General features: G+C 34.7%; 2 protein-coding genes across 7 annotated transcripts in view; one reads left to right on the top strand and one right to left on the bottom strand.

Annotated features, from left to right (window-relative positions):
• Window positions 1-15,337, top strand: part of TBCD (tubulin folding cofactor D) — a 281,979-nt gene extending 266,642 nt beyond the window's left edge. Inside the window, exons 33-39 of one of the 2 annotated variants that reach the window (XM_087924756.1) lie at window positions 3,074-3,195; window positions 5,192-5,269; window positions 7,135-7,224; window positions 9,585-9,672; window positions 10,412-10,521; window positions 12,331-12,415; window positions 14,153-15,337. In XM_087924756.1, coding sequence (XP_087780882.1) covers window positions 3,074-3,195; window positions 5,192-5,269; window positions 7,135-7,224; window positions 9,585-9,672; window positions 10,412-10,521; window positions 12,331-12,415; window positions 14,153-14,173 — 594 coding nt within the window. In that variant the 3' untranslated portion in view covers window positions 14,174-15,337. Of the gene's footprint in view, window positions 1-3,073; window positions 3,196-5,191; window positions 5,270-7,134; window positions 7,225-9,584; window positions 9,673-10,411; window positions 10,522-12,330; window positions 12,416-14,150 lie in introns of both variants that reach the window. The other variant, XM_087924755.1, reaches the window with a different exon arrangement.
• QTGAL (queuosine-tRNA galactosyltransferase) overlaps window positions 14,063-18,001 on the bottom strand; it is a 145,592-nt gene continuing 141,653 nt past the window's right edge. For all 5 annotated transcript variants that reach the window (XM_026702126.2, XM_087924757.1, XM_026702128.2 and 2 more), the window contains one exon: window positions 14,063-17,485. In XM_026702126.2, coding sequence (XP_026557911.1) covers window positions 17,405-17,485 — 81 coding nt within the window. In that variant the 3' untranslated portion in view covers window positions 14,063-17,404. The remainder of the gene's footprint in view (window positions 17,486-18,001) is intronic.

Raw genomic sequence — 18,001 nt, 5'->3', positions numbered from 1 at the left:
ACATCCCATTTAATAACCACTGTTTTAAGTGAAGCCATTTTTTTAAAAAATAAATAAATCTGGGCATAAATCTTTTTTGTTTTCTTTTAGGGTACAGAATGCTTCTCTGATTGGATTTTCTGGTTTTCGAACAAGCCTTAGTGATAGACATCTTTGGCTTTTATGTTGCTTATTGTTTAATTTAAGCCTTTGAATCAGTGTTGACTCCTGGCAACTGCCTGGACTAGTTCCAAAAGCTTTGTTGGCAAGATTTTTGGAAGTGGTTTGCCATGGCCTTTTTCTTAGGACAGAGAGAGAATGGTTAGCCCAAAGTCACTCAACTGGTTTTGCATCTAACAGAGGACTAGAAGTTAGTCTCGTGGTTTTAGCCTGGTGCCTTAAACACTACACCAAACTGGCTCTCTCTCTCTCTATTGTTTATCTTCTATTTGTTGTTTAGTATTCAACTATTTCTTTAGAATTAAAGCTGCCTAGGTTTAAAATTTTAGTTTTGTATATTTTAATAAATTTAGTCTGAATTAATTTTTAACTACAATATCAATTCTTTTTATAATTAATTTTGTTACTATTTCAATCCAATCTTAAATCTCAGATATGGCATGAGTAATCATCTGATTCTTCAGGGCTCTTTTATGCAGACTTTATAGTAATACAGATATTGGACAGTAAAGCTATTATGCTTCTACAGTACAGCATAATGAGCGTTCCATATACCTTCATGGCTCATGGATTCATTTCCAACGAGAAATTTTGGGGGAAAATCCATCCCACTTAATACAGTTTTCTTCTTTTAGGTGTGGAAATCAGATGTAATCTAATTAAAACCGTTCAGCTAAGTTATTTTTCCCCTTTCCAGCAATTAGCCAGGCTCCTGGATATGACGATATCTTGCCAGTTCTTATTTTTTATAGTATAGTCTACCACTTTCAGTTGCATCCTATCTTCTTTTCTATGGTCAGCTGTTTTAAAAATCTGGAAGGTGGAGGCCAAACCATTTTGTAGGCCAACAAAAATAAGCCTCAAGCAATCCACATTTTCTGGGCAATTTTTATAAATTTGGGTAGCTGATCCTTAAAACAGATTTGGTCTTATTGAAAGAAATACAGAATATCAGTGAACTGGAATTTCAGTCAAATCAATATGACATTGAGAGGTAATAGATTCTTTAAAATAAGATTGCTTTATGGATAGCTAGACTGCAACTAAATATGCCTCTGCAAAGAAGCATCAAAATTATTTGAATAATTTTGTGTTCTGGACACTATGGTGAAACCTTATTTCAGAAACTAAATCAGAGAGATGGGTCACATGCATTGCTAGTTAGAATAATAATACAGGAAAAACCTCAAGATTTTCAAATAATTATTTCAGGTGGCAATCCTATGATGTATTGTTTACATCTACAGAAAACAGCTGGTTATTTCTTATTTTTTGGAAAAGAGTTTCTTAGATCAAACTCTATTTGTTTCTGTAGTCCTTTTTAGAAGGAAATAATCTTGGTAGAGAAAGAGTTTCCTTGATTCTAAATATCCAGCTTGGAAATTTTTTAAAAAACCTCTTCCTAAATCTGGATTTTGTTATATTTAAGAAAAGGTTCTGCTTTTGGGAAGCATAATTTTTTCAGGGAAAGATAACTTCCCATCCTGTTCAAAAAGATGTATCTGAACAGAAAGATAGATTGTAGGACTATATGGGTTTATTGAAGGTTATCATTCTACTTCTCCAGATAGGACACAGTAACTTTCCCTACCTGTTTTTTAAGAAGTAACTTTTCTGCCACAGCCTACAGTTACATGTTATTAAATAAGTTGTTCAATAATAGAGGGTTTGGGGGGAGGGGGAGGGGGGTCATAGTTTTGGCTAGATAAGATTCAGATTGGGGTTTCTTAATCTGTTCTCCAGATACATATTTCTTCACTGACTGGGTTTCCAGGCTCAGATCCAGCCATTTCTTCCTAGTTTAATTCTTCTTTAATTCACAAGGAGTGTCTCTCCCTTCACTTTATTCATCTGTTTCTCATTCTCAGCAAAAATGTGACATTGGCAGCATGTACACAGAGCACAAAAATATTATATTTTGCAGGTACATCAGAAGTGATAGGCCAGAAATTCTCTTGACTCTTCAGCAGAAGTCTCTGGACACCTTTTCTAGATGGTGGAAGCAGGATGGTTCAGTCAGTTCTGATGATGAATATATATAGAAGCACTGTGGCTTTGTTTCATTGCACAGTGATCTTTCTAGCAATCTACCAAGAGTGACCAAAAAAAAACCAAAAAGACTATTTCTGGAATTCTCCCCTTAGCTGTTTTGTAAATACCCCAAGATGATTAATACCTGTGTAAGGTTTGCAATTAATTTTTACTGTATTCTGTTTTATTCCTACACATCACTTGAGACTTTCAAGAAGAGATTGGACTCCCATCTGTCAGAAATGATGTAGGGTCTCCTGCTTGGGCAAGGGGTTGGACTAGATGACCTCCAACTCTGATTATGTTATCTGTTACCTACACATATTTGTACTATATATAAGTCTCCCAACAACTTCAAACTAAATATTAAAAGCAGTAGGATGACTATTATCATCACTCACCTTGGGGTGGGGGAAAAGAAAAGGCCTAGTGGATTTTTCCTTGTCTCTCCCCCTTTATTACGTGTTTTTAATTCATTGGTTCATTTATAAATGCTTGTATATGTATATGTTTGTTTAGTTCAGTTTTCCAGTAGTTGGATTTACCTGTTCAAAAGCATTGTTTTGCATTGGGTTGAAGAGCAGTCTTGTTGTATCCTTTCTGATCTGGGGATCAAGGTAGTGCATCCCCTGGAGATTCAAATGTGAATGTTGCCTATTCACTCTAGGAAACCTACTACCTGAAGATAAACATCCTCGCCTAGTGCTCAGAAAACAGAAATTCACAGCAGCTTCATCTCTGGTTCCTTTTATACAATTAGCATAGATTTTTTTTATTCCTTTAATGTAATGGTAAGGTAAGTTTAAATATTAAGACACCAGAAGCTCTTGAAGCTCTTGTATAGGCCAGACTGTTTTTTTTTAATTTGGACTTTCTCTCACAGGTACGATGCTCATCCCAAAGCCTGTTCAGTTATCTCAAGAGTATTCAGGATGACAGAGGTGCAATGAACAGCTTTTGTGAGACTTTGCTGAAAGTCTTCGAGGACAATCTACTGAATGACAGGTGACCTATACAGTCTCAGTCAATTTGGGTGGCAGGATTGGGTAGGGTAAAGGTTAAGAATAGAAATGGAACACTGCCTCCTAAATACCTTCCACAACTATTTCAGTCACTAGATCTTCAAAAGGGCCTGAAAAATTCAGTCTCAAATCACCAGATATTTATTGTGTTCCTCCAGAAAGTTGGGAGGCAGAGTTGCAGTCCTCGGTGCCTCAAAACATGCCAACATGTGAAGGAAACTTTGGTTGGATTTCCATGACAATTTTGGTTTTCTTGTTCATGAATATTAAACTTACATTTTCTGTTTATGACTTGTAAGTTAGAAACCATGGTTATTAAAACATCTATCAAACTGGAAGTCATCAATTCAATGTAGTTAGTAGAACAGACTTCGAAAGTACTGAATTGTGATTCCTGCTCTCTTTCAAAAGCAACAAGAAAAGGAAATCGCCTCTAGAATTTTCAGTTTGAGAGATGTCAAATATTGTGTGTCCCAATTTCTCCTGAAGACCCAAACTTCCCAAAAGCCATCAAGCAGAAGGAACAGTAGGGAAATGGCAGTCAAACATCAGAGCTATTAAAACCCAAAGAACAAACAGAATTGAAAGAACATAGGCAAACTAATTAGACAGATTGTTTGATGCTTGATGGCTTTTGGGAATCTTCTCGAAGATTCTCAAAGAAAAAAATTGTAAGTTGTATCTCAATATCTTAATTATCAGGATGATCACCCACAAATTACTAATTTCACAGAAACTGGTATAGCTAAAAAGCAAATAACTGATACAGATGTTAGATAAAGTGATACTGTAGAGATTAGAGATAGTGTAGAGATTAACTCCTCAACTTCAAAGCCCTTTTTTGAATTTATAGTCAATAGTTCATTCAGAATGACAAATGAATAACAAATTTTATTCACTCTAGTAATCAATTTGTCTATCAAGGTTTGATTTTTCAAACAGATGGAATTCTTTTCCAATGCATTCTAATTTCCCATCCAGGCCTCCCTTTATCTTCCTCTATAATCTTTCAACAAAAATTTAAAAGAGTAAATACTATAATAAAAAAATGAGTTTCAGTGAACATTTACTTGAGTTAAAAAGAAGCTGTGATATCCAGTCAAGCTCACAATTGTTTAGAATTTCCCATACCACAACATTTCAAATAGATTGCATTTTTTACAGTGATCTATGTGGTATCCCATGTCCAACTTAACTGCATCTGATTAGAGATGTCTCTTAGGCAATAGTAATGTCCCTTTGTGTAATGTCCCTTTTTCCTTCTCTGAAATCCAAATGCACTGTTTACATTTGCCACAGTAGAACATGAATGGTGCGGGGGAGATGCCAGCAAGAGAGTTAGGCAGATGTGCAGAACCAATGCTAAACTTCCACATACCTGATTCTCCTTCCCTGCAGATATTCCTTGGAGTCCAGTTCTATTTTCAGAACCAATTTGGAGAAGAAAAAAATAACAGATTATGTGATTGGCCGAATTAGTTGACAGTGAAAATGAAACATTCCAATTCCCTGAATACTATGAACATAGGAGAGTGGTAGTGGGATCTCTGTGTATCTTTTAGTGTATTATTTCTGCTGTATATATGTAGCAAAAGTTTTTCTCTGAAGTGAGAAATATGGAATCAGAGTAAAAGGAGGTATTTAGACTAATTATCTAAGTAGGCGATTTCATGTTAAACTCCTTATTGCTAGGAGTTTTTTTCCCTCTAATATATTCAGTCAAAATTTGTTTTTCTGAAATGTTCCCAGTTGTTAAAACCATTCTTTATAAACCTTAAAGACATCAGGAATTTGTTAGTGGATTATATATGTTTGGCATCTTGCTTGTTCAGAATATAAGATGTCATATTAACTCGATTATTTGGACTCAGTTTAGATTTGATCATCTGACTTTAGAGCACATATATAAAATGTTTATTATATGTGAATTGTGTCAATGTGAAGTGTATAAACATAGTATTCTATGCTTTCCTCATTAGAGTATCTGTTCCACTGCTAAAGATGTTGGATCAGATATTGGCCAATGGATGCTTTGATGTATTTATAACTGAAGAAAAGTAAGTGGCAAAATAAATAGATGTATCTTCTTTCTTCCGAATTGCTGGAAAATCTTCAAAGAGCAATGTTCCATTCCTCTAATTTATAATAACAGAAAAAAATTAGAGTCTAGATTATTTTTACTATATCTTAACAAAAGAATAATTTGGAGAAGTATTTTGTTTTGAAAAGTTAAATGTGATTCCCCAAGGGATAAGAGCTATCAATCTTTTTTAAGGAGGTGGGCCCATTTCCAACCCAAATGCTGCTTTGAGTTTCTTCATCAAAGCTAAGATAGATGACCAAGAAGGAGAGTTTTAGCATGAATTAAGTCAAGCCACAAATCTCTTATTTTCCATAAGAGCTAATTTAAGTCATTTGCTATGTTCACTTATCAATCAAAGTTATAAATGGAACATTTGCTAAAATCAATTTTTATCCGCTCCCTTCAGAGCTTCTGGAGGGCCAGTACAACTATGTGCCAAGCACTCAAGGTACTCTTCCCACGTGGAATCAGTTGGAAGAGGTTATATACAAATTTGACTATTGTAGCCCTTACCAAAATGCCAGGATAAATTTTATATTTCTTGCCTGTTATATGATAAAAACCTTAAAGTAACATACATAGGGTTTTTTTTTTGGGGGGGGGGATTTATATAACAACTAGGCATGATTCTCTTCAAAAGAGCAGGATTGATTATTTGAGGCATACTGTACATTGAAGCAAATCACTGTTGTATTTTATCAATGCAATTTATGTGCAGTGTCCCGTTTAAAAAAATAGTTGGTTTTCTTTACATGGAAAATGATCACATGGGCTGCTTAGTCTAGTAGGTCATCAACAGAAGTATTCCTTTTGAGCACCAGCTCAGATTTTTACACATAGGTAAGTGATTAACAGCAGGAGTTTTGTACTTTTGAAGACTGGCAGCTGGAGGGCACTTCATGTCTTGCTCTTGATTTAAGGGCTACCTTGTTTTTCTTAATTAATTTGTCATGATATGGTTAAAATGTAGCTCTCTTTTTTGAAAAGCTCAATTTTCAGAAACACATGCGCCCAATTTGCATCATATAAAACCTCTGGACAGATCCCTTTTCCCTAGATGCTGATTTTCTTTCTCCTGAAGAATTGCCTGCACAGGAGCAGGATTTTGTTACTTCCTTTGCAGGCTGATCTGTTTGAATTCATTTACTGGTTCCTTATTACAAGTGTGAAATTAACAGATGACAGAAAGTAAGCCAAGTAGGTCTATTTCGAATGTGGAGCCTTATTCATAAGAATACATGCATTAAATCTTTTCCAGATGCTCAACTAGAGCGGCCTACATTGTCATTGCCTTTCTAAATCTCACCTTTTCCCCTATTTTGCCATTGTATTTCAATGAAGTGAATAAATCTCCACTAAATTCTGTGTAACCTTCAAAAAGACCCTTTGCAATTTTTGAACAAATTAGTGAGTAAACACGTTTGCTTAAATGTGGAGATTGTAAGCAAGCTTTCACAACGGAATATGCAGCAAAAATAATTATGTAACATCAATTTTTGATGGGTAAAAACTAAGCTTTTGGGAATATTTATATGCCGTTGTCCCTTGCCTTTCTGCTCTGTCTGATCAATACAGCTAAACAGAATGTGAATCAAAAAAAAATCAAAAAATTATTTTTGAAATATTAACAATTAAAATCTGTTGGAAGAGAAGAATGCAAAAATGATTTCTATTTCAAATCTATTAATTAAGAGAAGCCTTTTTATGGCAACATTGATATAGTTTGTTAGTTTAACTGCTAACATATAACCATATAAGGATATATAATGTCACAACTCTCAAGATACTTTGTTCATCTTTGAAAAAAATAGCTAAAAATTGTTTTCTTAATTTTTTAAGCCACCCGTTTCCTATGAAGTTGCTCAGTCTTTGTAAAGAAGAAAGCAAGAGATCTAAAGATATCCAGAAACTCCGTTCCAGCATTGCTGTGTAAGTTGGGAAAATATGTAAAAAATCCTGAAGGATGAAAAATTAATGGTCTGTAGCCAGTCCATGTGGTTTTAAAAAGAAAGACACGTGGAAAATGAGTTTTATTTAGCCCTGTCATGTACGCAAAGGTTTCATTTGTATGCTCTATAAAAGTGGTCTTGGCAGTGAATTTTGGGCAGCTGTGTATATAAATTCTAGTTCAAAAGCAACTGTAGCTAACAATGTAAGTCTAAAAGCAATTCTAAGGCAATTCAAATCTGATTGGTGGTAAAAAAATAAAAAAGTGGTGGATGATTTGTCATTTTAAAAACCATGACAATTCATACCAGACAGAACTGGGGGAGAAGAACAGTCAACTCTGGTCAATTTCATCACCAGCTGTTCATTACTTTTCACCATTCTCTTCACATTGGTTTTTATCTGGATTTGTGTCTGGGGAAAGGGGGCAGCTCTAGTTTGGCATATCAAATTTAAAGAGTTCAAATAATAAAAAGAACTATTATTTAAAATTACTTTAATGTGTGTTTATTGGATTTTTTTTGTAAATGAAACTACAGGTAACCGAACTTTAAGAAGTGAAACATTTTTTTATTTTTTGCCTTTTTTTAAAAAAAAAATAAAGGTTGAAAATTGAAAGAGCCAAACATTATACCATATCCCCCCTCCTCTCAAGCCCCTCCCTATCATATATTCCAAGCATTGTTCTCCACACTAACAAGCAAACCGATATAGAAATCTTCATTTTTGGGAAGAACATCCCCTAAAATGGATACATTTGGGAGGTCAGGATACGGTTTTCAATGCACATTTCAGGATATTTAATACTCTGTTTTATTTTCTAAATCCAAAAAAAACTATTATAATCAAATTGTAGTTTCTTTCATAGCTTGAAACAAATGTTTCTCCTGTCCTATGGTAGTTTGGTATCAGAATTTTCAAGCATAGACCATTTTTTGGTATCAATCATTTTATATCAATTAAATGAAACTATTAGACAATATATCATAATATCTGAATATCAAATATCTGAAACTCAGGGTTGAACTGTTAAGTTCTTGGTGCTCTCTGAGGTTTTTTTTCCTGAAGACATTTCATTACATCCTACATACATACTCAGTCCAAGGGAGTGTGAGATTTGCTGGCTGTTGAGATATAGTAGCTTGCCCTGCCGATGGTAATGTGTCTTCTTCCTTTATGGTTTCTTCATTAGGGCATTATTTCTTCCCCGATTGTTTATCTAGTGCTACTTCCTATTTATATGGAAGTTGGCTGCTCTGGGCTGTTTGTTTCCTTCCTTGAATTCTGATTTTATCTTTTTTTTCACTGGCTTGTAGATCAGTTTTCTCTCATCTCTTGATGACTGATTTGTCAGCACGGCAACCTTCCAGGAATTCCCCAACATTTTTTATATGGCTTGTTCTAAAATGTCAGTCTTTCTCAGTTGATCACAGCTTTGCAAGTTTGGGAGGGAAAAACTGAAGAAACTTCCCACCTATCCCCAGTCACTCCTGCATTATGCTTCTGTAGTTAAGGGTTATGTCAAATAGAAGATTAGAATTGGGTTTTAGAAACAGTAGATCCAACCAAATCTCAGTCTTGGAATTGCAGTAGTTGAGACTTTTTGCTGCACTTGTTTATCTGCTCCCAGAGCAGATTTACTATCCTTGCCAAGGGAGCTTCTGTCCTGTACCTAATCCAAACCATAATTTATCAGATTTATGACTTTGAATTGCATTGCCCAATGCTTACATTGATAAGATATGCATCTTTATTGCCTCTGTGTTTCAGTGTCACAGAATAGTACTGAAGTTCTTAGTACAGTTAGTCTCCTCAGTTTAATATCAGCAAAACAAAAATGCTAGTCACTTCAATACTTGGCTGGAATTTTTTGAAAAATTTCTGGTACTGATATATTTGCTTTAACAAGAAGTTTTCTAATTTTTATTTCTTCCATGTCACAAAATTACTCAAAAGAAAAAAATGCTTTCTTTTTAATAAATATATTAATTTGGTTTTTTAATTACATGGTAGTTTTTTTATATTCAATGTTGTTTGTCTGAATTCAATGTGTGATTCCCTCTTACCATTTGCAGTAAGAGCTTAAAGAGCACGCAAGGTTTATAAAAAGTTTGTTTTGGAACATTATCTGTCATTCAGTTTTGATACTTTTTATTTTGTGATTTAAAAATAGATTCTTGCCATTTTTAAACTTTTGTAATTAGCACATATTGAAGTTTGTGTTTTTTTTGAGTTTTCATATAGAAAAAAAATTGTGATACTGGTACAATACAGCAGAGTGTTTTTTGACATGCTTTGTTAGATCAGTGATAAAATATAATGTTAAATATTTATTGTTCTAGGTTTTGTGGCTTGGTTCAATTTCCAGGTGACATGAGAAAAAAAGTTCTGTTTCAGCTCTTCCTCCTTCTTTGCCATCCATTTCCTGTTGTAAGTACTTCAGAAGTGGTTGAGATTTTTTTAAATTATTTATATTAAAGAATGTGTGTTTTTTTTTTGAAAACTTACCTAGGCAACTATTGGCTTACTTCTGCCCTAGTTGGCTCCATACTGCATATGTACAACACCAAGTTACTCCCAGTGTGATATGGTGACAGCAAGGAATACATTAAATTCTTTCCCTAATATATGGCTTACAGGAACAGCAACAACAAAAAAGCTCCGGCTGTTATGAGCTAGTCCCCCCTCCACCCATGTAAGAACTTTGTTGAATCTCACCAAAGGCCTGTGTAACTAATACTTTTTACCCATAGCGGATAACCCAAGTGCTACATAAAACCGTCCCAATTGTATTTTTCAATAATTGATATTTAGAGTATTGCCTTTAATGCTGGAGGTAGCCATATGATTAGAAACTGTTGATAGCACGGATCTTTCATAGACCTACTTGTATAACACCTTTAATAACTCTCCCAAATGAAGAGTAATTTTTGTGTTTTCGACAAGTAGACTCTCCCTCTCAGGGAAGTGGGCAGTGAGGGAGGGATTAAGGAGTAAATTCATTAAAAGCTCTTGGCTAATGGAAATGGCTCACTTTAGGCCTTGGCTTATTGTGGGTTGTTTTTTTTTTTTTGATGTAGGCTATAAATACTGTCCTCTCTTTTACCCACTCTTTCATCCCCCAAAGGCAACCACCTTCATTTGAGCCATTTCTGTTTTTACTCTCCAGATAAGAAAAACAACTGCTAGTCAGGTTTATGAGATGCTGATAACCTACAGTGATATTGCCGAACCTGACGTTTTAGAAAATGCCATGACAATTCTGAGTGACACTAATTGGTGAGTTAATCTTAAGTGTACTTGTAAGTTTCAGTTACCTTTCAGCGTATATAGCATTTAAGAATATACAGGACATATATTACACATTGGGGATTTGCAAAGTTTTGTGTGATCCAAACTTTGTGACAAACATGAAACAATGAATTGAGACAGGACTTGTTTGTAAGCCTCTCTTTGAAATGTAGCTGATACCTGAAGCAGCTTATAGTACTCTGTACAATAGTATAGTATATAATTGAGAACAAAGCTATTTTACTTACTTACTTACTTACTTACTTACTTACTTGCTTATCTACATTTATTTATTGTAGTAGGCAGCTGAGACTAACATTACACTAGCTGATTCTTCCTAGGTTGTCTTGGCATTTATTTTACTGTTGATATGTAAGGTCATATATCAAGCGCAGGATGCATAGTCCCTCTTCAGGAAATAAAAATGCTGCATGTCTCAAAAACTAATAAATTTCATTTAATAAGACACTCTTATAGATGAAGCCATAACTGTTTAATGTAGAGTTTTTCCTCACAAATGGAAAGTAAGTCATGGAAATGTTAAGGGTAAGTGAGGTTAGTTTCTTTTCCTATTGAAAAGAGACCCTATTTGCGGGTGGGAAGGCAGATGACAGATTTTTAAAGTTTGGGGATGATAGCTCTTCATGGATTTCATAGCTGGGCGTGAGTAATTTTCATGTGAGTGATTGTTTCCAGAGCACCACTTCGATGTATCGAATTGCCAGGAGCTCAATCCATATATAAGGCTGGTAAAAGAGGATTTTAAAACACTGCTTTTTTCATAACTTTTATCATCCAATTTAGTTCCAGAATCTTCCCTGCCATCTCACTGGCTCAGAAATTGAGATGTGAACTCAGGATTCCAGACAAAATGTGAAGACCCTTTAATCCTTCAGAAGCTCCCCCAATAATTTTAAAAAATGAGTTGATTTCTTTGGCCTTCTCCCAGCATCATTAAAAGAGGCAGCCACATTATATCCTCTGACTAGAAAATAACAGAATTATCATATCCAATGAAACAGATTTCACATCATTTCCCCAGCTGTTACAATAAGAGTACTGTGTCAAGTGGATATAAATCTGATGTAGATTAAGATTAAAGATCCAAATGAGTGGTGAAGACAATGGGAGAAACAGAAAAAGAAACACAAGTTTTGTTGCTTTTTATTCCACACGTATTCTTGCACATGGAATAGGACGTACGTGTTAGGATATAAGGACATGTATCAGATCAGTTTATAAACTAAACCAACAAAGACTGTAATCTACATCGAGCTCCATTTTTAACTATAGTTCATCTGATTCTTCAACTTCTCTAAGTAGTTTTGTAATTTGGTGCCAATTCAAGGTCTTTTACTCCATCACGGCAATTACTGGTGTCTGAATGTTTTCAAATGGAATTTCTCTCCCTTCACCTCCTGCACCCATTTGTGTCAGTTTGTGTATACATTTTGACTTGTTTATTCTCTTCCGATTCGCAGAACTTGCAAACTTGTTCTTGCTTCTCTTATGGGATGAAACTAGTTGGTTCTGCCTATATGTTCTAGAAAGCGGCATTGGCCAAAATCCAGTGAATGCTATTCAGGAGGTTGAGAGAACAGAAATTTGCCCTTTAAAAGAAGATCTTCCTTTCCTCTGCAATTCTGGGGATATACCATATCATTTTTTTTTTTTTACTGTCAATAGCAATTACAATTAATTGACAGATGCACTGAGGAAAATGGATGTGATGCTAGAAGCCATGGAGAGCAGAGGAATTGGTTGCTTATATATACTTTTTTTTTTGTCTCCAAACAGGGATGCAGACTTGCCATTTCTACGGAAGCAGCGAAATTACCTCTGTGACTTAATGAAAGTGCCCAAGCCCCAATTAGTAGTGAAGGTAATGTTTTGAAATACCAATGAAACCCTGATAAATATTTCTGGGAAACAGTTTGGTGAAACTCAAGTTTGCTGACACAAACCCCAGACCTACCTAACACATGCATATGCAGGACTATCGAAAACAAGTATTTTATCATTGTCCCCTATTCTGTTACTTGAAAAGTCTTCACATTTCTCATGTTGAGTTGTTAGACAGTGAGCATGACCTGTAGTAGTACAGCTGGTTACAAAAGTATGCTTACTGCAATGCAGTGATCAGAATGTCAGTTTTACATAATACCTACTATAAGTAGTCCTTGACTTAAAACCCTTCGTTTAGTGACTCTTTCAAGGTACAATTCGCTGAAGTAATTCTATACTGGTAGGATGCTGGCAGCAATGTAATGGTTTGAAGCTGGTCTGGCTAGAGAACCTGATTTGTATAGAAGCGTGTTAATACGCTTGGAGTAAAACTAAGCTTTGTTCGTGCTTTAACGTAATGATTGAAATGTGCTAAAAGTTATCAGTATTATACTAACTGTTAGCAGGGAATGCTGCATGTAGGTAGGAATATGACTAAGGTTGCTACACCTGCCTAGTCTACATCTTCTCTGTGTTGTGAAAAACAATATGAAAGCATTTAGGCAATTACTGAAACATCCTTTTAAAAAGTCAAACAGGTTTTCTATTGAACTAAAGAATGAAGCTATTCCATAAAACTATTTATCCTGCCTCTTAATTTGTATTTGTGTTTGTGTTCTGATTAGTTTAGGGAGATATCCACATATAAATCATCTTGTTAAATGAAATTATTAATGTTAATGTTTTGACTTTGAATAAGCACATCTATATTCAAGCAGAGGAAGCATGTAGTAGTAAGTTGGTGCCTATGCTGGGCTCTGAGGTAGAACTAGAAATGGTAGTTTCAGGTATTATTCTGTTTGCTGGCATTTATGAATGTCATAACTTGTCTGTTTTTTCGTTCCTTGCTGAATGACAATATAGTAATAATGAAAATAAACCTTGTAAGGTTTACTGGCACATAAATATTTAGTCCTGAATCTGTACTATGTGTTTGGAATCAAAAGATCTGGAAAACTTTTCTGGCTTTCTGATCTAAGAGTGACAGATACATCTCTATGCCTTTGTGCTCTAGCTAGAGATTTCATTCTCCACAAATTAGAAAAATTTTCACAGCAGTTTGATTGATTGATTTCCTATTACTCTGTTTTTCAGAAGGGATATTTGAAAGCTTGGAAGGCTCAAATTTCACAAGGAAATGTGGATCCTTGCAGGGGAGAAAAGAGAAAGCATTGGAAATGATTTTTTTTCACCTTTTGGAATATATAGTTGTATCAATATATACTTATGAATACCATTTCTATTCAATAACAATGGAGAAAAATGTCAGGATAATTGGTTTAAATATTGAGCAGTTTGTAAATAAGCCATTAAGCAATTAAATGAATTTCTGAATACACAAACTGCTGTTGGCTACACTGCATTCATTAACACAAATTTAAACACAGTGCACTACTCAGTAACAAAAGTCAATATAAGGAGGTTGTTCTAAACTATGGATTGGACAATGCCTGAAGGAAACTTTAGTTGTAGTTTGACATTTTAAAGCTGTTACTAACAGATTAATTACAATATTCTGTGAATCTTACGAATAAGAGTTACTTTTATTTGTTTTGAAATGTACTCTTGACAATGTCATGAAATTAATCCCATTTTCCTCTTCTTTCCTGCAGAGCACATAATTGGAAATCAATAAATATTGAAAATTACAGTGCTTTGAATCCATAGACGCAAAGGAGCAGGCACTTTTTCAACAACTTGGGAAAAAGTATTTACTGATCAAGCTAAAAAGAAAAGGCTAAAAAATGAGAAACTAATTTTGAAAGTTGTACTTTTTTTAATCCTTTATCCTTTATCTTTTGATTTTAAAAGATAATATATATGTTGGTGATTTTGTGTTTCTGGAAATTAAATTGTTTTGAAAAGTTCAAATAACTGGAGTTTCTTGCATATTCTCTCTCTGTTTTTGGCTTTATTAAATTACAGCATTCCAATTTTCATTACAAAGTTATCTTGTCAAATACATTATGTATTATATAAATAGCCCCAATCTACTATTTCAGAAGCTATCTGCAGAAGAGTATAGACGCTTCATTCTTTAGAAAAGACATTTGAGAATAAATTATCCAGTTGACATATCAATCATATGATATATAGCTGAAATACTAGCTGAAATAATGCAAGCAACTTTGATTGGTAAATGAAGTCTGCGGGCATTGTTGCCATTTGAGAAGAACATAAAATAGGTAGGATTTCATCCCTGATACATTGTTTAATTCCAGCTGAAAATTTGTCACCTTTCTAAACAGAAATAAAATTTATCATTCAAACTTGATACAGTATCCTGACTTTTTGGATATTGACTTTTTTAAAAAAATATGTATTGAAATATTTCTGATGCTAAAAAGAAATATACAAGGAAATACTAGCTGAAATAATGCAAGCAACTTTAATTGGCAAAATTAAAATTGGATTTGAAAGGCTGGACATTTGTTTTTGTTTTTTCTTACTGTGAGTAGAAAATCAGATACAAATAGTAGGAACATGCAGCTTGTTGGATTTGATTCTCAAAATGTACTTTACCCAATGAATGTAAAAACTGTGCATAACCTTTTAAAGCAGTTCTGACCTTAGAATCACGTACCAATGGAAGAGAGCAGCAATTCCAGGAAAGAATTGGCTATTTTAAAGGTTAAAGATAAAATATGCTCTCACATATTTACATGCCATCTTTTTTTAATTATTTCTCAAACTCTAGTAAAAATATTGTTAAAGTTATTGACATAAGTATTTTCTCTTTTCATATGTCTCTGTACAAATGAAAAAATATTGTAAAGACACAAAATAAATTAGTGTAAAAGTCAACAAGATTTTTTTTCTTCTGTAGGAATTTAATTTTAGTTAAGACAAGCATTTAATGTTTTTTAGATGTTCATAACAATAAACATCTGATGGACAGGAAGCATAAATAAAAGTTATTCATGTTACTACAGCTGGTCTCACCTCTTTGGAAGAGTATCTTGTGACTAGTTAATTTCCTGATCACCATGGATATGGGTTTCAAACCGCTTGATATAAACTATATTCTGAAAGTAAACCTTCTTTATCTCATGCTGAACTTTTAGACCTGCCTCAGGATATCATAACATGGAGCTTTTTAATCCCTTCATATGAATTACTGGCATCACAAAGCATTGCAGACTGTGTATGAGGAAAAGTCCAATTATTCCTGGCAGTGAAGATTGTTAAATTACTATATGAAATGTATAGGGGTTCATTTTGCTCTCAAAAATGCTGCGAAGAGAATTAGATGTTTCCAACATAGAAAGCATTGACTGGGGCTAAAGTTGAAACAATTCTTTCATATTGTCCATACCTTGAGTTACAAAGCGAGAGAATTGCAGCTGGATCTGATGCTATGAAAAGAGGAGCCGTCTCCTTTTCCTATCAAAGCTGAGGTACGTTCTGGGTCAGATGTTCCATTGCACACTAAAAAGGTCTGGTTTTTGAAAGTAGGCCTGTGCCATTTAGCAGCAGGGAGGAGAAAGCTTCTTTTAAAAGAATCTTCCTTTCTTGTGGGGCCAGTGGAATAAGGGAAGGCCTATGTTCCCCCCTCATTTCTCTTTTAAGATGTCCCCTATTTTTCTCAGCAAGCTGGCCCTTTTAAAAAAGAAACAACATAAGGGCAATGTTAGATCTTTTTCAAAGGGGCACTAGTTGAACAAGGTAACTTCAGTGGAGCCCAAGAGGGAAGACAGATTGGGATGGAGGCAGGACTCTGGAAGCAATTTAGGGTGGGCAAATACAATGAGCTGAGATCTGGGCCTTTCAGAAGCTTAAAGTTGTGACCATGAAGTAGAACTAGAAAGTAGGTAAGAGTAGCAGCCACAGGGAGGAAACTGCAACTTTCCAAGGACAGTCATGACTACTTTGTGACTGTGGGAGAGAAATTGGGACGGTTAAGTGCAGCCCTGGAGTTTCAAAAAGCCACAATAGCAAAAAGGTTTGCTTACAGTACAAACAGAGAATTGCGTATGAAGTAGAAGACCAAATTTAAAAACAAAATAGTAATATAATTTCTAGAAAAGAAGAGATAACACTGCTTGATTTGTAAAGGCTTTCTAAAAATAATAATCCCAAACCTAAAAATTCTGTGTCTGCCTGTGGTGCCATCTCATAAACATATTCATTACACAAGGGATATGGTGGATATTGTCAAGACATGATGTTAAGTAATGGCAAGACAGATGCTGGATATATTTGAAGAGGAACATTATTTTGCAGGCTATATTAAGCATCATGCACACATAGTTTTTAATTTGAAAATTACATTCTACTACATTGTAACTGAAATTCTTCTGCATCATTTTGAGAAGTTGAGTTGCCAAAAAAATGATGGACTGACTACTCCAGACACCAATAAGAAAAAGATAAAAGTAGGTACCATTAGTTAGATTTGTCTCCATGTTGATTTGCATCTTATAATTATGTAGGTCTTCCACCATTTTCACCTCTTAATCCATATGTGCAAACAGGAAGTTTTTCCCAGTAACTAAAGATGTGCCTTCCACACCTCATCCAGTGGCATCAAATCTTTTCAAAATATTACAGTCACATCAATATGGATTTCTTGGAATACTGAAAAGATTTGCTGTTGTCACCTTCTGAATTCAATTCTGGAAAGAGTTTTCTTAAGTGAATTGGCTACATTCATACAGCCCTATCTGCCATTTCCCTGCTGTGGAGCTGACTCTTAACTCACTAGCTTAATCTTGTGCTACCGCTAATTGATTGAGATATTTTAACATTTGCATGCATTTATATTTCTTTTGAGAGAAATGATGGAGAAAAATAATCCTGACTAAAATAATATTGTATCTCCTCTAGTATGTTTCATGATAAAAAGCTTGCCAATAAACCACACTCATCAATTAAAATGATAGTAATCCACACCTTCCTTCAAATTCAATAGGCTCAAATTTTCCTCAAACTGTCCATCTGTGAGATCCTGCAGAAATGAAGAGAAAGATCAGTCAAAAATGTTTCACCAAGACACATCATACATCTGAATACGTCTGCAATCACAGTACCTATTGTAAATACAAGAATAAGCCGTGTTTAGATTCTGTAACTGAATCCCAAGTTATCCTACAGCAGAAATTCCTGAATATCATAATATACAGTATTTTATTATGCCATCCTAGCAAAACACAATAGTTGCTCACTGATCTTTCTCTACTTCTTTTTCGGTCCTAAACTTCTTTTTGCCTGTTTTTTACTGAATAGATAATTGGGTTGGTTAAAAATGGCAGCATTTTACTAGTGAAACTTCATTAGTTTTAATCTTGATTAGGAATTGTTTTGGTAGCTTAGAATGTTACATAAATCCAACCTGGGGCACCAGAGATCCAGTCCTTCCTTTTTTACTGCTAGTGCACTGATGCCGCGCCACATTGCCATCACATGACATGATGTTTTTTTCCCTTCACGGAGCTGGGACATGACGCATCCGGCCCACGGGCTG

This window comes from Pseudonaja textilis, chromosome 2 (genome assembly GCF_049901715.1).
Source record: "Pseudonaja textilis isolate UNSWEBS1 chromosome 2, rPseTex1.2, whole genome shotgun sequence".
In the NCBI taxonomy this organism is placed as follows: Eukaryota; Metazoa; Chordata; class Lepidosauria; order Squamata; family Elapidae; genus Pseudonaja; species Pseudonaja textilis.
The sequence above is the reverse complement of the archived record's forward strand: the minus strand, read 5'-3'. Positions and strand labels throughout refer to the sequence as shown.